This window comes from Pipistrellus kuhlii, unplaced genomic scaffold, assembly GCF_014108245.1.
Source record: "Pipistrellus kuhlii isolate mPipKuh1 unplaced genomic scaffold, mPipKuh1.p scaffold_m20_p_2, whole genome shotgun sequence".
NCBI lineage: Eukaryota > Metazoa > Chordata > Mammalia > Chiroptera > Vespertilionidae > Pipistrellus > Pipistrellus kuhlii.
In genome coordinates, this window is record NW_023425515.1 from 184,321,019 (window position 1) to 184,344,207 (window position 23,189).

General features: G+C 56.4%; 1 protein-coding gene across 3 annotated transcripts in view; it reads left to right on the top strand.

Moving 5' to 3' along the window:
• ECE1 (endothelin converting enzyme 1) overlaps positions 1 to 23,189 on the top strand; it is a 95,237-nt gene that overhangs the window by 67,798 nt on the left and 4,250 nt on the right. For all 3 annotated transcript variants that reach the window (XM_045585077.1, XM_036445757.2, XM_036445755.2), the window contains 13 exons: positions 453 to 574; positions 1,019 to 1,165; positions 2,166 to 2,231; positions 3,266 to 3,457; positions 9,577 to 9,719; positions 11,161 to 11,275; positions 13,028 to 13,138; positions 14,360 to 14,458; positions 15,078 to 15,155; positions 16,717 to 16,820; positions 19,656 to 19,766; positions 20,366 to 20,433; positions 21,245 to 21,435. In XM_045585077.1, the coding sequence (XP_045441033.1) occupies positions 453 to 574; positions 1,019 to 1,165; positions 2,166 to 2,231; positions 3,266 to 3,457; positions 9,577 to 9,719; positions 11,161 to 11,275; positions 13,028 to 13,138; positions 14,360 to 14,458; positions 15,078 to 15,155; positions 16,717 to 16,820; positions 19,656 to 19,766; positions 20,366 to 20,433; positions 21,245 to 21,435 (1,547 nt within the window). The remainder of the gene's footprint in view (positions 1 to 452; positions 575 to 1,018; positions 1,166 to 2,165; positions 2,232 to 3,265; positions 3,458 to 9,576; positions 9,720 to 11,160; positions 11,276 to 13,027; positions 13,139 to 14,359; positions 14,459 to 15,077; positions 15,156 to 16,716; positions 16,821 to 19,655; positions 19,767 to 20,365; positions 20,434 to 21,244; positions 21,436 to 23,189) is intronic.

Genomic DNA, 23,189 nt, shown 5'->3' on the forward strand with positions numbered 1-23,189 from the left:
CGGAGGAAGACGCTGAACGTGCATTCCTAGAATGAATGAGGCCGTTAAGGCTGCCACCCTCTCCAGTCTTTGTCACTGGGAAGGCCATCTGGGACCTGCAGCCAAGACAGGCCTCTCGGGCGGGGGGTTCGGGCCCCGCGGCCAGCGGGGAAGCGGACCGCCCTCCAGCTGGGCGCCCACGCTGCCAGCCGGGCACACGTCTGCACGCCCGACCACCAGGCGGGGAAGCAGTGTCTTCTCTTCTTGCTTGCGGGCAGCTCCGAGCAGGGGCACCTCCAGTTTGCCCGGCTGTGCCCAGGCCGGTCCCGTACCTGCTCTGACAGCTCCTCACAGCCGCCCCGGCAAGCAGGGCCTCAGCTCGGGGCACGCCTCACAGCCCCGGCCCCAGAGGACCACCCAGGCTCCCAGCGGGACGCAGGGGCATGTCGCAGATGGCTCTCCTGTCGTTCCAGAAAACTCCACGGCCAGCGTGAGCGAGGCAGAGAAGAAGGCCCAGGTGTACTACCTCGCGTGCATGAACGAAACCAAGATCGAGGAGCTGAAGGCCAAGCCGCTGATGGAGCTGATTGAGAGGGTGAGTGCCTCCGGCAGACGCTCCCGGTCTCCCCGGCCGTGCCCCCTGCCTGCCCTCTGGCTTCTGTCCCAGCGCCACCACGACCGGCCGTGCATGGTGGAGCAGGGTCCCTCTCTCTTCCTCTCTGTTAAAAATCAATAAAATATATATTTTTTAAAAATAGGGATGACATTCATGGGACTTAGTGTTAAAAAAATAAACAGTGTTCCGGAAGAGTCTTCTTCCCATCCCGCCTCCGGCCGCCAGGGAGCAGCCGTGGTGTGGACGCACAGCTCCTTGTCCAGGGTGCGTCTGCTCCATCCGGGGTCTCTGGCTGATGGGCACCGTCCCCTTCGTTTGCTCTGGAGGCTCAGAGAGGCCCAGTGGCTGACCGGGGCTGCGGAGCGCATTTCGCACCCAGGTCTCCCGCCATCTCCTCCCCTCCCTGTGTCCTCCCTCCCGCAGCTCGGGGGCTGGAACATTACGGGGCCCTGGGACAAGGACAACTTCCAGGAGACCCTGCAGGTGGTCACATCCCACTACCGCACCTCGCCCTTCTTCTCCGTCTACGTCAGCGCTGACTCCAAGAACTCCAACAGCAACGTGATCCAGGTGAGCGGCCGGCCTTCCCAGAAGGAGGTGCAGGACCGCGTGGCCTGTTCCGAGTTTAGCAAGCGCCGCCTTGGGGCAGGTGGGGAGGGGCCTCGGGGCAGGTGGGGAGGGGCCTCGGGGCAGGTGGGGAGGGGCCTCGGGGCGGGTGGGGAGGGGCCTCGGGGCGGGTGGGGAGGGGACTGGCTCTGGCCCTGGCCTGGCAGACAGTCTTGGCTCCCAATGTTGAGAGCTTTCCAGGCTGGAAGTTTGGAAGGGCCACTGCCTCTGGGGGTAGGCGGGGCTGCTGCAACACCAAGGAATCCCGGGGTTCTGATGGTCACTGTGGGCTCCAGGGGGGATGTCAACCCCGAGGCTCAGCTGGAGCCACGTCTCAGTCCCCCCACCTCAGCCTCCAGCCTTTGTGTCTCTGCCTGGAACGGCTTGGAGTCCATCTCTCTCTCCATGAAGGCTGAATTTCCATTATCTCTGCCATTCATCATTCACTCGCTGTGTGTCCTTGGGCAAGTGCCTCCACCTTTCTGAGCTCCCATGTCCTTACCAGTGAAATGAACTGTGCACTTGATCTTCACCAGAAGGCTGGGAAGAGATCACATGCATTGTAATAACACCTGCTCTAGTCTAGGTCTGACGAGGTGAGGCCATAACGGTTGGGAATTGATATTCCTCACCAGCCCCCCATGCACCAAGCCCTTTACTGGCACTCCCTCCTGGAATCCCTTTTCCAGCCTGAGGGTTAGCTATTGCCCCCCCACACCCCTACCCCCCTATTTTGCAGATGAGGAACCTGGGGATCAGGCAGGGTCAGTACCTTGACCAAGGTTACACAGCTTGAGTGGCTCCTAACCACTGCTCCATCTTGGGCAGTGTATGGTGAGCTAGAGCCACTCTGCTGGGCCTGGGAGGCGTTGAGAGAGGAAGGGGGCTCTGTCTGGCCCTCCGGAGGCCCGCAGGGTGCGTGTGCAAACAGGAGGTTTCCTCTCACTCCCGCCTTTCTCCCCAGGTGGACCAGTCTGGCCTGGGCTTGCCCTCAAGGGATTATTACCTGAACAAAACGGGAAATGAGAAGGTGAGTGGGCCTCTGCCAAGACAGCGGCTCCCGCCCCCGGCTCTCCGTGACGCGTCCCCCACCCCGGGTCCCCCGAGTGTGCGGGTCTTTGAAGTTAGAGAGGGACCCAGAGGTGTCACTTACCTGACAGGCGACACGCAGTCCCTGGCAGGGAGGGTGCCCCATCCCAGAGGGAGGCTGACTCACATCCCGGCATCATGGGCTCAAAAGGCAGGAGCAGGTGTCGTGTGTCCCCGTTCTAGAGCGATGCAGCGGGACAGCCTGCCGTCGGCGGTGCTGGGCCTCTCCCACCTGAGGCCCTCTGGTGACCCTGCGGATCCTGAGCGTCTCCTCTGACCTTCCTCCGCCCCATCCGTCCCTGGGTATTGTTCCCTCCTTGCCTGTGTCAGAGGAGGGAATACGGCTCGGAGACAATGCCTGATCTGCTCGAGGTCACTTAGCTGAGGCTGAGACTCCTGTCCAGACCCACAAACGCTAAACCGCACGCCTTCCCACCCCCCTGACTGCGTCCGTGCTGTCCCGGGGAGACCCGGCCTGAGGTTCGACATCTGTGTGCTCCTCAGCCCACCCACGTGCCCACTGTGCCTGGTGCTGGGGAGAAGACGGTGGTGAAGAGGGCAGGGCGTCAGGACTAGCCGGGGAGGCAGATGTTCATTCACCACCAATCGGAGGCAGAATGACAAATGGTGATGAGGAAAGGCGAACGCAGAAAGTAACCTGGGGACCTAATTTAGATGGGGAGCGAGGCAGGGGAGGGAGGGCAGTGAGAACAGTTGAGAAAAAGAGAGTTCCAGGCACTGAAAGATGGCTCTGGTGGGCCGAGCATGCAGGGGGAATGTGGACCTGGCAGCAGGGACCGAGCCTCCGGGGACCTGTGGCCTTGGGCCCGGGGGCCGTGTGGAGCCATGAAGCGGTGCACTGCCAAACTCCTTCTAGAAGCTGTTTCCGGCGGGCGCCCAGAAGGCACCGGCCCCTCCCGCCCCGCGCTGGGCCACGGGGACGGGGGTGGCCGCCGCTGACAGGGCGTCCCACAGGTGCTGACCGGATACCTGAACTACATGGTGCAGCTGGGGAGGCTGCTGGGCGGCGGGGACGAGGACGCCGTGCGGCCCCAGATGCAGCAGATCCTGGACTTCGAGACGACGCTGGCCAACATCACCATCCCCCAGGAGAAGCGCCGGGACGAGGAGCTCATCTACCACAAAGTGACGGCCGCCGAGCTGCAGGTGACGGGGGCTCCGGGGGGCGGCCGCGGGGCCGGGGTTCCTCACCCACTTCGTCAGCCCCTCAGAACACCCTCTGAAGCTGGGCTGGTTGTTCTACCCACTTCCCAGGTGGAAAAGCTGACGGAGGCTCTGAGAGGTGGGGTTTGCCGCTGAAGGCCACACGGCTAGACTCCAAAGCTAGTCTCTTGCCTACACCAGGCTGCTTTTCGGTAACAGCATTTGCCCGGGGAGGCTGTGGGCTTGACAATAGCTCACATTGATTGGACATTGCCAGTATCTCAAGCACCAAGCTATCGAGCCTGGTACACAGCAAACAGTAAATGTGAGGGACAGGTTCTGTCAACACTTCACACTTTTTTTTTTTTTTTTTAATTAATATACCAGAGGCCTGGTGCATGGATTCGTGCACCGGTGGGGTCCCTCTGCCTGGCCTGTGCCCTCTTGTAATCCATGACCCCTTGGAGAATGTCGGAGAGCCAGTTTCAGCCTGATCCCTGCAGGCCAGGCCAAGGGACCCCACTGGTGCACAAATCCATGCACTGGGCCTCTAGTACGCATATAATATCTTTGGTTAATCTCTTCCCACCCTCCCCACTTCCCTCCTGAGATTCATCAGTATGTTCTGTGTTTCCATGCCTGTGCATTGAGCGTCTGCCCTCTGTTGGTCAGTGTACATCATAGCTACCAGCTAATCTGCTGGTCAGCTGGTCAGCTGGTCGGTCAGTCGGTCAGTCAGTCGTCTTGTCTTAGGCTTTAATATATAGAGATTTTTATTTTCAGAGAGGGAAAGAGATAGAAACATCAATGATGAGAGAGAATCATTGATTGGCTGCCTCCTGCACGCACCCTACTGTGGATCGAGCCCACAACCCCGGTGTGTTGCCCTTGGCCGGAATCGAACCTGGGGACCCTTCGGTCCACAGGCCGACTCTATCCATTGAGCCAAACCATCTCACCCTTTTTTAAGCCTGGAGGTTAGGGGGCATGTTGAAAGCCATGAGGCTCCTACCTAACAGGGAAGCTTGGCATTGGAATCAGGCTTGGCTAACTGAAGCTCTACTTTTGACCGTGACCCCGGTGACCCAGGTGGAATCAGATTAGGGTCCAACTGTGAGGCTCTCTGTACTGAGCATGACTCATCTGAGAAGATCCCTCCATAGCCCAGCCTTTGTGAAAGGCTGCCCCCTGCTGGCTGCCTGGGACCTGCAGGTCACGAGTCTGCCTGCCAAATTCCTTCTTTCCACTTCATGGGGTGTTCGTGTCCAGCCTTACCCCAAACCCCGGGTCACAGAGGGAACCAGCCGAGTGGCCTCAGCCCATCTTCCTGTTCCCTGCCATCGCCCAGGAATGCTTGGCTGGGCCTTGCTCTCAGGGGAGGATGTCTGGGACAGGCTGACAGGTCTCCTCCCTTCTCTACCCTCTGACCAGCCAGGTCCTGCCCATGCATTAGAGTTTGGCTCATTTACTCTCTTTTCTGGAAGAACACGGAGGTCCCTGCCCTTTTATCCTCCATCCCTCCCTTTGACAGGGGTACATGGGGCCGCCAACAAGGAAACAACCCCAGACCCACCACTCAGTGCTTTAAGCAAAAGAAGCGGGGCACTAGGGCAGGGCAGGGCGAAGCCGGGGAAGGCGAGTCTGGAGAGGGGTGAGCCTAGCCCAGGTGGAGGCAAACGTGGCCTCCTGGGTGCCAACTGCCCTCTAAGTGCCCCGAGAAGCTGGCATCAGGCTGGGGGCGGGGGAGAGGGGGTGTCAGGAAGATCAACAGCCCATGATAGGCACCATCTGGCACTGTTTTTCTGCTCTGAGGCCAGGCCGAGGGAGGTGCTGTTTGTGCACCGTAATTTGGTTTGCTCCAGCTGCCCAGTTCTCAGCTCAAGGGGGGCCTCAGCCCCCACCGCGGCCACGATGCCAACTGACTATGTGCCAAGGCACAGTAGCCCTGGGCACATCAGCCCCAGCCTGGCTATCGGCTTCTACCCCCTGGCATCCTATCGCCATTGCTCTCGTTCTGTCCTTCCTCCCTCCCAGGGGAGGACTCGGCAGAGGCCGCAGCCTGAGTGCCATGAGCCCCGGGCGGGGTCAGAAGACTGCTCTGACCCAGCCCCCCCGCTCGCTGTGAGACCTTGGGCAAGTCACACAGCCCCTTCTTTGAGCCTTGGTTTCCTTTCTTGTGAAATGGGGCTTTGCCCATTCATGCACCCCTGCCATGTGCCAGGGAGACACTTGCGTGGCAGCGCCTGCCCTGGCAGCTGGACATGGCAGAGCCTTAGGAGAACAGGCTGAACCTGTGCGGTGTCTCTCGGAGGAAATGGACATGGGAGACAATTACGTTTCAAGCCGTCCCGGGCCCCTGAAGCCTGGCTCCCGGATAAGAATCTCTGCCTGGGGTTGCGAGAGGGTGCGATGAAGCGAGGGATGAGATTTCCCTTTGTAAACTGATACATGCCAAGCAGAGAGATTTCTGTCCCCGGGATCGGTATTATTCCTTTGTTACGGTGATCCCAGCCACGGCTCTGGCGCTGAACTCATTCGATTCCTTCCCCGCTTGGACAGAGAGTGCCTTGTGTGCTGGCTGCTGGAAGCTGGCTTCCCTCCCTCCCTGCTGGTGCCTGGCAGGCGCTCCAGCCCTCCGTGTGGGGCTGCCCAGCAGAGTCCGAATTCAGAGCGCTGAATCCAGCGTCCTTCTGCCGCTTCTCTGGGGGCCTGAGGACCCTCCCGTTCTTTTCCGGGACCTTCCACACCCAAAGGTGTTTGGGAGTGAGTCCCATCCCCTTTAAATCCTCCTGCGGAGACAAAGGCTGATAGCATCTTTCTTTTCTCTCCCGCTTTGCAAGCCTCCTTCTCTGGCTTGCAAAGAAGGAAAATAGAGTGCATGGGATGTCCCAAAGGATTTGAGTCACAAGTGGAGTGTCCTCGTGGACCTAGGCACGCGTGTTCAAGTTGGGCGTTCTCTGCGGAAATAGAGGTTGAAAACGTGAGAATCCTGGCTTTCCACACGCACCCTCCCTCCGAGTGGTGGGAACTGGCCGCACAGCCCACCGGTGCCCTAAGGACCGGGTCTGTGTTGAGCAGGTGGAGGTTTATCTCCCGATGGCTGTGCCCCGGTCGGAGGGTTCCAGTCGCCTGCCGTTTAGGAAGCTCTTGTTAACTGTATAAACAGCGACGCTTTGCAAAAGTGGCCAATTTCCCAGGGGTCTTTGCCAGCAGGCCATGTGGACAGGTGGCTCTATGTTCAGAGCCCTATGTGAGCGTCTCACTAAACACCTCCAGGTTTCGCAGCCACAGAAATGGTAAGGGGAAGCCCCAGAGGCTGCCTGCCCGAGGGGCCCCTGCCAGGACCAGAGGGCAGGGCGGACAAGCTGGGAGAAAGGAAACTCGGGTTTGTTGAGCAAGCTGTCCCGAGAGGCGCAGGGCAGCCAACCGTGGGGGGGGTGGGGAATCGCTGTCCCCGTTTTAGAGAAAGACGGGGTCTCCTCAGGCCAGCATGGGCTCCTCCCCGCCATCCCACTGAGGGGCGGGCGGACGTTCGCAGGAGCGCACAGGGCACAGCTCTTCCCAGCTCTGAGGGAAGTCTGAGTAGGTCAGGGTGGAAATACAAGCCACGCAGAGAGCCAGTTGTCAAGCCCTGGCCTGCGGGAGCTGCCCTCCTCCAGCCTCCAAGGTCCTCGTTCCCCAGCAGCTGAGCTGAGCTGCCCTTTAAAACCAGACACATGAGCACACCCCGGTTTTAGACCTGCACAGTCACTGGCTCACCCTGTGACCTCCGCAGAGACACTGTCGCTCGTCTGCAAGCTCGGTGTCTGTTACTTGGAGGGTTTCCATGGCTGCCTCTCTCATGGAGGACTCCGTAAGTGTTTACCAACAAGTTATAGATCCAGCTGATGTTTCAGACTGAGTTTACATTATTTTTTAATATATATGTTTTATTAATTTCAGTGAGGAAAAGAGGGAGAGAAAGAAACATCAATGATGAGAGAGAATCATTGATTGGCTGCCTCCTGCACGCCCCCTACTGGAGGGTCAAGCCCAAAACCTGAGCATGTGCCCTGACCAGGAATCAGACCTTGACCTCCTGGTTCACAAGTCAATGCTCAACCATTGAGCCACACCTGCTGGGCAGCTTTTACGTTATTGATTCATACAAAGGTCATCTATAATGCCGCTCGCACCTTCCTACCTCTTGCATTTTGCCCTTTTTCAAGGGAACAGAACAGAATTTGGAATTGAATGAGCCCAGGCCCACTCGTGGGAGACCAGAGCAGTGATTACAATAGCCACAGGCACTTTTGCTGTAGTCCCAAGAAAACGTTGCATTCTGTAAAATTACAGGAAAAAAGGTAACTAAAAATAACAAGACATATGGGAAAAACAGGTTTAAAGCAGACCATTCCAACGTGGTGCAACTTGCCCTAGCTGGTTTGGCTCAGTGGATAGAGCGTCGGCCTGTAGACTAAAGGTTCAATTCCAGCCACGGGCATATGCTGGGGTTTCAGGCTCGATCCCCCCAACAGGGGGCATGCAGGAGGCAGCCAATCAATGATTCTCTCTCATCATTGATGTTTCTATCTCTCTATTCCTCTCCCTTCCTCTCTGAAATCAGTACAAATATATATTTTTAAAAAGTGGTGCAACTTGTCTCGAGGGCATTGCTAAGTGAAATGAGCCCGCCTCCCAAGGTCAGATACTGTGTGATTCCACTTCCACACGTGGTCAGATGCACAGAGACGGAAGGTGGCGTGGGGGCTCCAGGGGCCGGAGAAGTTACTGTTTGATAGGCACCGAGTTTCATTTCTGCGCGATGGTGGTGGTGGTGATGGTTGCCTTCTGATGCCACTGAAAACGTGTGCACACTCACGAAGGGTTAAGAGGGCTCATTTCAGATGTGCATTTTTACCGCAGTTTTAAAAAAAATTGTTGAGTTAACTTCGTAATCAAAACACTCACAAAGCAATCATTGGAACCTGCAGAGATCACACAGCTTGGCTGGAGGCTGCCTGGTGGGAAGCGGAAATGCTGGCTGTAGACAAACGGGTGCTCGGGTGCTCGGAGGGGGCGTGCAGCCTGCCAGGAGCTGAGGTGCACAGAGCTGGCTGTGCCTCTGTGGGGAGGGAGCCTGCGCAGGTGCTCGATTTAAATCACCTTAAAATAGAGCTGCCGGCTTCCTGCAGGCATCAGCTGAGCTAAGGGCTTTTCCTTTCTTGCTGAAGGTTATCGTTCTACACGTGATTTTTTTTTTTTTTTTTTTTTTTTTTTTTTTTGAGAAAGTAAAAGGGAGGGAGGCGGGGGAGAGAGAGAAACATTAATGTGAGAGAGACGCATTGATTGGTTGCGTCTCTTATGCCCTGACCGGGGCCAGGGATCGATCCTGAATCTCAGGTAATTGAACCCGAGACCCCTTTGGTGCTTGGGCCCATTAAGGCCCGTCGGAGGCTCAGTTTCCTCATCAATACACCAGAGATAACAGTACCTACCTCCTAGGCTTGTCATGAGGATGTTGGGAGATGTGTGAGTGGTTAGCATGGAACCTGGCATGGGAGGGGCTTGGTCAACAGTAGCTTCTTGCTGCTGCTGCCACCGTGTCTCCTCTCTTCCACATGTCTCCTCCTCGTTCCACATCAAGTTAAATTTTTGGCTCTTAGAATCCTAGGTGCATACCTCTTACACTCCTGCGTATTTCTCTCTTAACCAAGGTGTTAAGCGTGACTCTCACACTGTTGTTTTCCATTAAACCAGAAATATACTAGTTGCTGTTTACCTTATATTTGTAACCTGAATTTTGCCACCTAAATGTCATGTTCACTTGTTCATTTCCTACATGAAAATCCTTCAGGTTAGGAATTTGTCATGTTGAGCAACATTTTAATACAGCACGTTCCACTAGCCATGTGAGTTTTAACATGTTTCAGAGAGGCCAGTCCATAAAATACCACGTGAGCATATTTTTTTAAAAAAGAATTCTACGTACAGCCTCTCCGATGAGAGCCAGCCAGCCTTGGCTTGACATCTGCCCAGTGCATCGTGGGACAGCTCCCAGCTCCCTGCGCTGTCCAGGGACGGAGGCACCACGACACCATGGGGACCTGGGCTCGGCATCACCCTGTCCTCTTCTCTTCCAGACCCTGGCGCCCGCCATCAACTGGCTGCCCTTCCTCAACACCATCTTCTCGCCCGTGGAGATCAACGAGTCCGAGCCGATCGTTGTCTATGACAAGGAGTACCTCAGCCAGGTCTCCACCCTCATCAACAACACCGACAAGTGGTGAGGCTCCGCGGCCTGGGTGGGCCCCTCGCAGGAAGTCTCCGGGGTCACCCCGCTGCCCTCTCCTCAGGCAGGATGGCCGCGCGAGGGCAGACTGGCTCAGGGATGTGGGCCCTGGCGTTGGTTTTTTTTATGAGAGGCAGCAGGGCACCATGGTTCTGAGCGCGGGTTCCAATCCCAGCTCCCCCACCTGCCAGCTTTGTAGCCTCGGGCACATGTCTTACCCTTTCTCGGGTTCATTTTCCAAATCCATAACATGGGGGTACAAGTGGTCCCTCCCCTGTAGGGTTGTTGGGAGACCTGAGTGAGATACCCCACGTGCAGTGTTTTAATAGAGTGCTTGACGCGGAATGGACTCAGTAAACGTTAGCTCGTGTTATTAGTATGTATGATGTTTTCTTAAATTTTAAAGATTTTGCTGTAGAAATTTTTGAAAACTACGGGAAAAGATTATAGTTAATCCAAATACGAAGGCAGATCTTGTGGGATGTGTGTGTTTGTGGGTGTGCACATGTGGAGAGAGAAAGCGTGTATGTGAGAGGAGGACAGAGATGGGTTTCTAATGCACATCTTTCCCCCCGTCATTGTGCTAGAGATATGGTCTGCTTTTCCCTGGACTGGTTTTTAATTGATTTTTTATTTTTTATTTTTTTAATATATTTTATTGATTTTTTACAGAGAGGAAGGGAGAGAGATAGAGAGCTAGAAACGTCGATGAGAGAGAAACATCGACCAGCTGCCTCTTGCACACCCCCAACTGGGGATGTGCCCGCAACCAAGGTACGTGCCCTGACTGGAATTGAACCTGGGACCTTTCAGTCCGCAGGCCGACGCTCTACCACTGAGCCAAACCAGTTTCGGCTAATTGATTTTTTAGAGAGAGAGAGAGAGAGATCAATGTGTTGTTCCACTTATTTACACGTTCACGGATTGATTCTTGTATGTGCCCTGACTGGGGATCAAACCTGTGACCTTGCCATATGGGGACGACGCTCTGACTGACTGGACTGCCCGGCCAGGGCCTCCCTTGACTTTTATCATAAGCATTTACCCATGTCCTCCCAAGCCCTCCGCAGACCTCCTTTTTCATAGCTACATGGGATTCCACGGAGGAAATGGATGATTATGTACTCCCCCTCCCCTGGTTGGTTCCAGTTCGAGGCTCACAAGCACTTACTGAGCACGTGTGGGGTACAGATTGCTGCACTAGGCGCTGAGGGCCTTTCAGACTGAGGCTCTGCCCTGGAGGTGACAGTCCAGGTGCTTAGAGAGCATTCGTTACCTGACAAACTGAGCCTACCTGACAAACTGAGCCGGGTGTGGGAAGAGCCCATGGGATCAGAATGTTGGGTGTGAGCGCACCCTGGAGGTCAGTGGGGGGAGTGCTGCGACATTCCCAGCCCAGGGCACCTCTGAGTGCGTCCTGTCTCCCCGCCCCCAGCCTGCTGAACAACTACATGATCTGGAACCTGGTACGGAAGACAAGCACCTTCCTCGACCAGCGCTTTCAGGACGCCGACGAGAAGTTCATGGAAATCATGTACGGGACCAAGAAGGTGAGCCTGTTCCTCTGCACGCCCAGACATGGGCTGAGTACCGACTGTGTGCCAGGCCTAAGGTTGGGGGATGGCATGACCAGGGTACGCTCCAGGGGCATGGAGCCCATGAGGGAGGTGGACAGAGACAGAGAATACAGAGGCCCCTGAAGAGGCCTGCCCAGGTGTCCCTGAGCTCGCAGGAGGCCTTACCCCGGGGAAGGCTGGGTGGGGTTGGGGGGATTAAGACGGCCAGGCAGACACCTGGGTGGGAAAGCGTAAAAGAACTTGGGCGACTCGACTTAGAGAATCTAGCATGCCTTCGCCTGCCTTCCTCCCTTTTGGCCTGGAAGAAGTTTTTTTTAATGAGGGTATAACTTACATGCAACAAGATGTACAGAATACACAGCTCAGTGGGTTTTGACAAGTGAAATCACCCGTGTACCCAGCCGTTCTCTGAGCCCCTTCACGGTAGCCCCGCCCCCCACCCCCAGGCGGGTGTAGAGGGTGAAGTCGGAGTCAGACCCCAGGTGCCCTCTGTGCCTGGCTCCTGCCCGGCGTGGCTGTGAGATGCACCGGTGTTGTGTAGATCAGGAGCGGGCCCTTGTGGCCGCCGAGCAGAATGCTGTTGTATAAAAACACCACGTTTTGTTGTCCGCCTGCCTGCAGGGGGCAGTGCGGGTGCTTCCCCGTGGAGGGCTGTTAGGAAGCAGGCGGCCTGGCCCAGGCGACTCTTACCACCTGTTGTCCAGGGTCCAGAAGACTTGGCTTCCTCTGCAGCCAATAGATCTACGGGAGCGGCGCCCCCTCTTGGTCATGCAGGCTGTCCACAGGGGGCTGCTGGGCAGGGAGCGGGTGAGGTCAGAGAGAGCCGTGGTGCTTTCCTCCCGAGCCGTGCTCTCCCCGTGGGGCTGCGGCCCAGAGCCCGGCTCAGGGGCACGGGCGTCCTGCAGGCCCCTGGGCTGGCGGGGGAGGCCGGACCAGGGGCCGCACAGAGTCTGGCAGGGCCGCTGTGACATTCTTCCTCCCGAGGCTTTAAAGGGGGCTGGTCCCGGCCTCCTGGGAGGGTCCTCCTGCTGCTCAGTGACAGGTAACTTCCCAGGGTTCTTTGTCGCCAGGATCCTTATCCTCCCCCAGGAGGGAGGACAGGTGGAGCGTGGCTGTGCGCTCAGGCGTGGCAGAGTTTGGGTCCCTGGGACCCTGGGCCAGAGCCTCCTCTGTGCTGAGTCTGTTTCCCCGCCAGGCCCCCCGCCTCCCAGGTCATTCCGATGGACACGCAGGATCACACCTGCGAAGATCCCATCTACTCAGGAAAGAGTAGATGGCCGAAACCGGTTTGGCTCAGTGGATAGAGGGTCAGCCTGCAGACTGAAAGGTCCCAGGTTCAATTCCGGTCAAGGGCATGTACCTTGGTTGTGGGCACATCCCTAATAGGGAGTGTGCAGGAGGCAGCTGATCGATGTTTCTCTCTCCTTGATGTTTCTAACTCTCTATCTCTCTCTCCCTTCCTCTGTAAAAAATCAATTAAAAAAAAAATATATATATATATATATATATTTAGGAATAAAGGAAGGAAGGAAGAGTAGATGGCCATGAAGAGGGCCGTGCTGTGGCCCCTTAGTCCCGTGTCTGAAATAACCCCTACGGGGTCTGAAAAGCTCTCCCTAAAGTTCTAGAAGGAAGCAGGGGCCCCAGCGGGCGCTGCCTCCCAGACCATCAGGGGCTGGGAGGGCGGCCTGGGCCCCAGTCACCCACCCCTCCCTCCGTTTCCAGACCTGCCTTCCTCGCTGGAAGTTGTGCGTGAGCGACACAGAAAACAACCTGGGCTTCGCCCTGGGCCCCATGTTTGTCAAAGAGACCTTCGCCGAGGACAGCAAGAACGTGGTGAGTGCCTCCCCTCAGACGCAGGCCGTGGCCTCTCGCCGCTCGCGAACTTGGCGGCCACACACTGGTCCTGGTCTGGTCTGGTCTGGTCTGGACCGTCCCTCCCCCAGGATCCAGCCCAAACTCCGAGGCCTCGTTTCCCGAAGCCCTGAATCAGAGAGTCCCTCGTGAGCGTTGCTGCTCGGAGCGCAGGCCATTTGGCTGTGTTATCTCGTCCGCCCTCCCCGTCCGCCCTCTCCCCTCCCCGGGGTCTGAGGACCAGCGGCATGGTGCTGGCAGGGCAGCGCTGGGCCTGGGGTTGGCGTTTTTCTTACTCCAAGGGGGACGGTGTGTTCCAGGCGGGCAGAGGAGCATCGTGGCTAAGCACGTGAAGGCAGGCAGGGCCACATCCGAGCCCGGATTTACCGGTTCCTGGGCGCGGGGCCTGGGACCAGAGTCTCACCTCACCTGTGACGCAGGGGTGGACGGGGGTGTGCACCCCCCCAGGGGAGATGAATGAGATGCTGCGTGTAAGAGCACCTGGCACGAAATAAGGTCTCAGAAAAGGTGGCTGTTCTACGTTTTTATCACTAATATTAAACACATGGGTGTTACCTGCAGTCGGAGGTTAGCAAGCGGAGACTCAGACCCATGGAGTGGCTTCCCTGGTGCAGAATCAGAGTCCGGTTCTGTCGGCCATCGGCCCCTCTGCTCTTCCTGCTGCAAACCCCGCCTTCCCCTGGTCTGGACGCTCCCGCCCCCTGGCCTGCCTGCCTGTGACATTGCCCTTGAGAATGTCCGTTCCTCTCCAGCCTGAGCAGAACACTTCTAAAACTGCTGCTTAGGACGCGAGTTCTCTGGATTGTGAACCCGTTCCATCAGACAGGGACTCTGGGCCCCAATAAGCCTGGGAGAGGCCGTGTGGTCTCCACTAAACAGTCCACTGCATGGTGCCCCCTGAAGGCTCGGACAAGTCCTGCAGCCAAGAGGATGGCCCAGCGTTCTCAGAGCGTGCTCTCACCGTGTTTGACCTTGGAGCCCTGTCTAGTCTTGTCTGATGGGACGTCGGTATACTGAGGAGCAAGGCTGGGGAGCATGTTTGTGCCACCCCCGTTCTTAGCCCAGCACCAGGAGCCCGAGGCTTTGAGCCAAGACCAGAGTTCAGTCTTTGCCTGCCGTCCTCCTCCCCCAGGGGGGTTCCCATCCCCGACCTGCCCTCCAGGGTCAGCCCTGTCTCCGCAGGCCAGCCAGATCATCCTGGAAATCAAGAAGGCGTTTGAGGAGAGCCTGAGCACCCTCAAGTGGATGGACGAAGACACGCGGAAGTCAGCCAAGGAGAAGGTGAGGCTGCCAGGAGCTTGACTGGAGAGGGGAGGGGGAGGTGCAGGAGAGAGCACGGGGTGGTCAGTGGCGGGATGGAGGGGCGGCCTGAGCACGCGACTGTATGAAAAGGACGTGCCGCGGGTGCGAGGGAGCGTGCAGGGAGACGCCGGGTGTCCAGTGCAGAGGGAAGGGCCTGAAGTAGTGGTGGGTGATGACAAGGGAAGGCCTCCCTTAAGAAGTGACATTTAGCCAAAACCGGTTTGGCTCAGTGGATAGAGGGTCAGCCTGCAGACTGAAAGGTCCCAGGTTCGATTCCGATCAAGGTCATGTACCTTGGTTGTGGGCACATCCCCAGTGGGGGTGTGCAGGAGGCAGCTGATCAATGTTTCTAACTCTCTGTCCCTCTTCCTCTCTGTAAAAAAAATCAATAAAATATATATTATAAAAAATAAAAAAAAGAAGTGATATTTAAGGGATATCTAAGAGATGAGTAGAATTTAGGCAGCAGAGGAGTCCTTCCAGAAAGAGAGGAAAAACCTGGGGTGGGAGGAGCCTGGCCCTGAGTCCCCCTTGGCCCTGACCCTGAGGGGGCATGGCTGGGCACTCACTGTCTGTCCTCTGTGTCTCCCCCAAACAGGCAGACGCAATCTACAACATGATAGGTTACCCCAACTTCATCATGGACCCCAAGGAGCTGGACAAAGTGTTCAACGACGTGAGTGGTTCCTGCCTGCACCCTTACGTTCCCAGATGCGCCTGGGGTCTCCATTTGGGGAAGGGGGGTCCAGGTGGGGCGCTGGCGGCACCAGGGCAGTGAAGACATCTTGAGATGGTGAGCTGTGGGCTTTGGGGCTGCTCCTCGGTCTCCTGGGCCAGCCGGAGGCCCCTTCCCTGGAGCCACCAGCAGCCAGGGCCCAGCAGTCCGTGCCAGCACGGTGCCCCGTGCCCCTTGATCGTGGGAGGAAACACCCTAGAGGTGCAGAGAGCATTGGCGCGCCCCCCTAAAACATCAGTGGGGTACAGCGTGGACCCCTCGTACCGCCTCCTCCTCCCCAACTCCAGAGTTCCCTCTTGTCCCAGGACCCTGCCCACCTCCCCGGAGAAACCTGACCCCCGGTGTGGCCCTTGAAATGCCAGCAGGAAAGAGGAAGCATAACTCTCCAGTGCACGCTGAAGCTTCATTTAGGCAGCAGGGGTGGCTGGTAGATAAAACGTTTGGCAAATTGCTCCTTGCCATGCGTCGTGCTTCTGCCCGGAGAGGTACAGTTTGAGATTTTTTTGTGACTGAGACTCATCAACACAGGCCTTTTTGCAGTTGTAATAACGTCTCATCGCGGTTCTATTTAAAACCCAAGGATGTTAAGATCAATTCCGAGAATGCGAGGTGCCTTTTGCTTAAGGTGACCAGATATCCACTTTTGGCAGGATAGTCCCGATTTTTAACAATTTGTCCCGAATCCTGCAGCGTTTTAAAAAAGTCGGAACTTTTAGAAAATCGGGACTTTTTTAAAACGCCGCAGGATTCGGGACAAATTGTTAAAAATCGGGACGTCTGGTCGCCTTACTTTTGCAGCCTTTTTCCTTGAGGGTAACTTAAGGTGCTCCAGAGTGTCAGGCCAGGAGACCGGGGCCTCCTGGGAACGGGGACGGAGGCCTGCGCAGGCCCAGCGTTTTCTCTCGCTCCTGGTGGTAAAGCTAGAAAGCCCGGGGGGATCCGAGGGAAAACCTGGCACCCAAAAGGAGCGGGAAGGCCGGGCTGAGGGCGAGGAAGATGCCCGTCCCTGCCCCCCTCAGAGCTGGATCCAGCCTGATTTCTGAGAGCTGTGCTGTCTGTCCTGTGGGGTGGCCACTGGCCAGAGATGTTAATTCATCCAAATCTAATTACTTAAGATTAGATTAAATTCAAAAAGGAAAAAGTTTAGATTACATTTGAAAGCCACTCGAGCCACATTTGAAATGCTCGGCAGCCAGCGGCCAGTGTCTAACAGGAGAAGCACAGGCACAGAGCATGCCGGGCACCGCGGGCGTCTGCTGGCATCAGAGGCCTGGCCAAGCTCTCTGTGTCCTCGGGGGGAGAGGAGGCCAGGCCCCAGCAGGCGGAGGGCCGAGGAAAGAGCCAGGCCTGCCGCCTCGAGGCCCCGTTCTGGCCTCTGACGGGCAGACCAACCCCTTACCCTCGCGGGCCCTCCGTTTCCTCGGTTTCGAAGGGTCTGGGCTCCAGGGTCCGAGGCCTCGGCCGGGCCGCGCTGACCCTGTGGCTCTGCTCTCCCGCCCAGTACACCGCAGTCCCGGACCTCTACTTCGAGAACGCCATGCGCTTCTTCAACTTCTCCTGGAGGGTCACCGCCGACCAGCTGAGGAAGGCTCCCAACAGAGACCAGTGAGTGCGGCCCGGAGGTGCTGGCCCCGGCGCCCAGCTCCCGGGGTGCTCCGGCTGAGCTCCCCTTTGTGGACCGGGTGCCGACATCACTGTCCTGAGGGCCCTCGGCCCCTCTCCAGACCAGGGGCCCAGGGACGAAGAAGGGGTTCCCAGGCAGGAGCTGGGGCCGGCTGGTCTGGGTGCCCCGGCGCCAGGCTGTTGGCAGAGTAGCCCGGCCTGGAGGGGAGCAGCCCTGGCATCGCATCCCAGCACCGCCTCTGCCCTCGGAGCTGGTGTGACCGCCGAGTGCGAGGACCCCCGGGAGGGTCGCACCGAGGGGCCCCTCCGCTAGGGCTCGTTGCCTCCAACTCCTCGCCAGCAGGAGCGCTGGGTTCCCAGGGCGGGTTCCCCGGAGGCTGCGGAAGGTTCCAGATAGGCCCCTAGCCGCTGTGCTTCCCAAACCTTACTGCACATCAGGAGTCTCTGGGGAGTTTTTTTTTTTTTTTTTTTTTTTTTAAAGACAGCTTTCTGCCCTGGCCGGTTAGAGCATCGACCCACAGACCAAAGGGCTGCGGGTTCGATTCCCGGTCAAGGGCACGTACCTCAGTTGCAGGTTTAAAATCCGTCACCCTGGTTGGGATGCATACTGGAGGCAACCCATGGATGTGTCTCTCTCACGTCGATGTTTCTCTTTCTTTCCCCCACTTCCTCTCTCCCCTCCATTCTCTCTCTAAAAAAGTTAAAAAGTAAAAGAATAAAATACAAGACAGCTTTCTGGCCTGTCCCCAGACGTTCTTATATTAACGTCACCTGGAGTGAGGCCTGGTCTGTCGTTGTTGTTGTTTTAGTAGTCTCTTCAGAAAACCCAGGTGCAGTCAGCCCAGTGCTGGTTCTCAGACCAACCTCCCTCTGTGCCTAACGCATGGTGCAGAATAAAGCTTACCAGGCGAGAATAAAGCTTACCAGGCAGCCGGCAAAAGCAGCGCCTCCGTGCCTCTGGTGCCCCCTGGTGGACAGCCGGGCTTTGAGCATCTGTTTCTTCTACCTTTTCCCTTCTGCAGCCAGGCAGGGTACCTCTAAAATGCTCCAGAAGCACTCTTTTATCTCCAGAACACGGCCCAGGTACTGCCACAAGGTCCTGATGTATCTGGTCTTTTACCGTTAGGCTACAGTTTTCCACTGAAGCGTCATTTCCTACCCATTTATGTATTCATCATTATTTTAATATAAATACGATGTTTACAGGTTCTCGGTATCCTGTCACTCAGTGTCCCTTACCACACCGCCGTGGGGCTCGCCTGGAGAGACAGAGGGACTGTCTAGGCCCTTAGAGAGAATGTCCTTCCTGTCTCGCTCTGCCCCTCATGGTCCCGTCCCCTCCACACCAGAAATGTCATCCGGGGACCGACTGTTTCCGTACCAGATCCCATCAAGGGTCCCTTCCACGCTCTTAAAAAACTATTGGACCCAGAGAGCTTTTTTTTTTTTTTTTTTTTATGAAAGTTGCATCAATTTTTATGCACACTTTATGGGGGGGAGGGGACTTTTATAAGTTTAATGAGGAAAAAAGAGGTATTGTTTGACTTTTTCAAATTTCTTTAATGTCTCTGGCTTAATCCTAGACATCTGGATTCTCATATCTGTTTATTATGTACAATCTGGTTATACAGTATAATTCTGTAGTCAAGCTATTACAGTGTATTGTCTTTTGAACTATATAGAAAGCAAATCTAGTCTCACACAGATACTGGTGGATGGAAAAGGGGGGCTTATTTTAATCGTCTTTCCTCGTTTGAGGGCATGTTCTTTATTGATGTTAAACCAAGATTCATGAAGTGGTAATTTCTTCAAGGCTAATGGCCCTGTGGAATCGGAAACTAACTCCATGAACTTTTCACACTTCATTATACAAAACACCATCTGTCTGTCTGGCACTTTGATCCCTCTTTTTCCCACCCGTGACTTTTAACATCATACACGGGTCATTTGGCAAACAGTGACTCGCTGGGTTTCATATATATCTTCCAAATAGTGACACTTGGATGACACAATATCCAAAAAGAAACACCCACATCTGATCATACCACCACGGAGCCGCTGAGAAAAGCCTTGATGGGTCAGGAAGCTGGCTGACACAGGCTTTAGGATTTTAATTTTCGCTGGAAACATCTAACTATGTTTTAACCTTGAATTTTTATCAGTGGCGCCAAGGGGTGTCAATTCTTTTCCTTGAGGTGACAAGTTCATTTTATTCAATTTCAAGAAAACGGCTGCCAAGGACCCACGCCTGACATGTCAGTTCATCACTTATCCTCTCGGGTACAGATGTGGTCACATCGTATTGAAGGTCTTGTCCTCAAGGGTCTGGTTTTAATTAAATGAATGACTAGGCTACATCACTAAAGATGTCCTTTGTAAAAAATGTTTTTTTATTGATTTCAGAGAGGAAGAGAGAGGGAGAGATAGAAACATCAATGATGAGAGAGACTCATTGATCGGCTACCTTCTGCACATCCCACACTGGGATTCGAGCCCACAACCTGGGCATGTGCCCTGACCGAGAATGGAACTATGGCTTCCTGGTTCATAGGGCAATGCTCAACCACTGAGCCACACCGGCCAGGCTTTTTATGTTCTTTGTCAGAGCCTCGGTGTTGCCTTGGGTGGTGTGATGTTAGATTTAGCCGATCCCTTATTTATAGACATTTAGGTGTTACTGTGGATGTCCCCATTCGTGTGTGTTTGGGCCTAGGGTCAAGGGCATCCACATTTTCTCGGCTCTTGGTATCCTCCCGGTGGGCTGCCCCCGGGCCCTCCCCAGGCCGTCCTGACCATTCCCATGCATGTTGCTTGCAGGTGGAGCATGACCCCTCCCATGGTGAATGCGTACTACTCGCCCACCAAGAACGAGATTGTGTTTCCAGCCGGGATCCTGCAGGCCCCGTTCTACACCCGCTCTTCACCCATGTACGGACGGTGCTCCCATCCCATCTCCCCCCACCTCACTGGACCCCCAGCCCAGCCCCAGCCCACAGCTGACCACGCCAGCCAGCCAGCCAGCCTCATGGAGCACCCTTCGCCCCCCTCGCCCAGGGAGCCTGGGGCACTCAGCCGTCTCAGAGGACAGCCTCCCTCCCGGCTTCCCTCCGGGGCCTCCTGGTCCTGGGGCCTGGGGGAGGGCGCCTCGGACAGTGCTTTAGGGCAGTCGCAGCCGGGGAGCTGGGAAGGGCGAGGGCACGGTCTCGGGAAGGTCCCCCGGGCTGCGCTTTGCTGGCCAGGCGGCCCTCGGGCAAAGGGGTCGCCCCATTCCAGGCCGTGGTTGGCTCATCTATAGAGTCGGCGCCTCACGCCTCACTCTTCGGCGATGACCAAAGAGGACAGTGCAGGTCTGCGGAGCACCTAGCCCAGTGCTGGCGCCCAGTGGCCACAGGCTGGCCACACCCCAGGCACCAGCTTCCGACTGGCCTCAGGCCCAGGCTGCGGCCGCGTGCCCGCAGAGCACTGTGGGTTTCTGCTGTGTCCCCGGGCCTCTCCCCTCTCACCTTCATGTCCTCCCCGCCCTCCAGGGCCTTGAATTTTGGCGGCATCGGGGTCGTCGTGGGCCACGAGCTGACTCATGCTTTTGATGATCAAGGTATGAGCTCCTTGCGGTTCCCTTCGCGGGGCGGGGGGATCAGCTTCCCGGCCCCACTCCTTCTGCTTTTGCTTCTTTCACATCTAAGCATCTTACTGAGCCCCGAGCCAGAGGCTCTGGCTTCAAATCCTCCTGCCAATCGTATGAACTTTATATAAAATATATTTTATTGATTTTTTTTACAGAGAGGAAGAGAGAGGGATAGAGAGTTAGAAACAACAATGAGAGAATCATCGATCAGCTGCCTCTTGCACACCCCCCACTGGGGATGTGCCCGCAACCAAGGTACATGCCCTTGACCGGAATCGAACCGGGGACCCTTCAGTCCACAGGCTGATATCCACTGAGCCAAACTGGTTTCGGCAGATCGTATGAACCTTAGCAAGTCCCATCGTTTCCCCGGGCCTCCGTTTCCTTGTCTGTAAAGTGGGCGTGATGGTGATTGTGAGGACTGCCAGGCGCACCATGGAGCACCCTGCCCCTGGGAGGTGTCTGGTCCTCGGGGGTAGGTAGTGAGTGGGAGCGTACACTTGTCCACTGTTCCAGAGACTTCTCTGATCTGGCCACAGCCAAAGGAGTTGAGGTTCCCCTCCTCACGGACTAACATTCAGAATTCTCCTCGTTCCCTCTTGCCTGGGGGACCCCAAGGCCGAGACGTCGGGGGCTGTGGCGCTAGTGCCACCGGCTCCATTGACCCTTCTGGGGCTCAGGGTCAGCGGCCTTCAGCAGCCATCTCCCCAGCGCGGGTGCAGATGGGAGGAGAGGTCCCGTCCGCCGCCTCCTCTTGACCTGACCTCCCTCGGCCCCGCAGGACGGGAGTACGACAAGGACGGGAACCTGCGGCCCTGGTGGAAGAACTCGTCCGTGGAGGCCTTCAAGCGGCAGACGGAGTGCATGGTGCAGCAGTACGGCAACTACAGCGTGAACGGGGAGCCGGTGAACGGCCGCCACACCCTCGGGGAGAACATCGCCGACAACGGGGGCCTCAAGGCGGCCTACCGGGTAAGAGGCCCGCGCCCAGCACGGCCGGGGCAGCCCAGTCAGGGTCGCTGCAGCCGCTCGGTGAGCCTCCGCCCCCTCCTCTGTGACATGGTGCAGTGAGGGCTCCTGGAGAGGGTGCCGGGAAGGCAGCTGGCCCGGAGCTGGGCGCCTGTGAGGCTTTCTGCTCCTGAGTCCAGGCCGACAGAGAGACCCGGGAAAGGGCCTGGGGTGGACCCACCGGAGTCTGCCTGTTCCTCCCGGGACACACACACACACACACACACACATACACACACACGCGCCACTTATTCGGGAAGCAGCGGGCCCTGAAGGGAGGGCAGGGACCCAGGCCATGGAGGTAGGTCCGGGAGTACCGTATTTTTCGGACCATAAGACGCTCCGGACCATAAGACGCACCAGTTTTTAGAGAAGGGAAATGAAGAAAAAAAGATTCTGAAACAAATAGTGTCCTAAAATATTTTATGTGCATTAAAACCCAACATCACAGTCATAAACACATGTAATCAACCCTGTAAAGTAAACAGCAGCATTTAGAACCATTTTAGAGCCGGGCAAGTAAAAAAACTTTTTTTTAAAGTATATGTGTAGGCTATATTTGGACCATAAGACGCAGGGACTTTTTCCCCCCACACTTCTGGGGGGAAAAAAGTGCGTCTTATGGTCCGAAAAATACGGTAAGTCCCCTGGCCGCCGAGCCTCGGTGTGCTTGGCTGAACCCTGTGTCCTGGGCTGCACCAGGTGTCAGCTGGGCACGGCCTGATCCAGGGTGCGGTTCAGGAGTGGCAGCTGATCGGGTGGGCGTACGACAGGCCCCAGGAGAACAAGAGGAGGCGGCATCTATCAGAGCGGCCGCTGCCTCCTCCCCAGGCAGTCAGAGCAGAAATACTAAGAGGCGCCGTTCACTTTTAGGCCTTACCGCGTACCCCAAACCTTTACAGGGGGGTCTCACAGCCCCCATTTGGCAGTTGAGGAAACAGCCCAGAAACGTCGGTCGCCATGTGAAGTGCACTGGTCAGTCAGTGCCTGTGCATTGCCGGCCTTCCCCCGTGTGCCCTGTGGTGGACACTGGGGTTTCTGTGGCAACACACAGTCACCCACTCTCACAAAGTCCCCGTGGTGGTGGGACAGGGAGGGGACAGAAAGGCCATGCTCACCGAGACAAACAAGCGCTCTCGTGTCCAGAAGAGCAGGGTGTGTGTGTCAGGGACTGACATCTGAATGAAGACCTAAATGATGGGGAAGAGGCATGGGAAGGAGAGTCTGTGCAGGGGCCACGAGGTGGACACACAGCCGGGCAAGTTCAAGGGCAGGAAGGGTGGTGGGTGGAGGGAGAGCAGGGCCGAGTGGGGGAGGTGAGGTTGGAGGAGCAGCTGGGCCCAGAGCAAGGGGCTTGAGTGTTGTCCTGGTTACAGGGGAGGTCGCTCCATGGTCTTTACTTTTTTCATTAATATTTTATTGATTTTTTTTTTTAATATTTGTATTGATTTTGTACAGAGAGGAAGGGAGAGGGACAGAGAGCCAGAAACATCGATGAGAGAGAAACATCGACCAGCTGCCTCCTGCACACCCCCCACTGGGGATGTGCCCGCAACCAAGGTACATGCCCTTGACCGGAATCAAACCCGGGACCCTTCTGTCCACAGGCCGACGCTCTACCACTGAGCCAAACCGGTTTCGGCTGATTTTTTTTTTTTTTTTTTTTTTACTTACAGAGAGGAAGGGAGAGGGGTAGAGAGCCAGAAACATCGATGAGA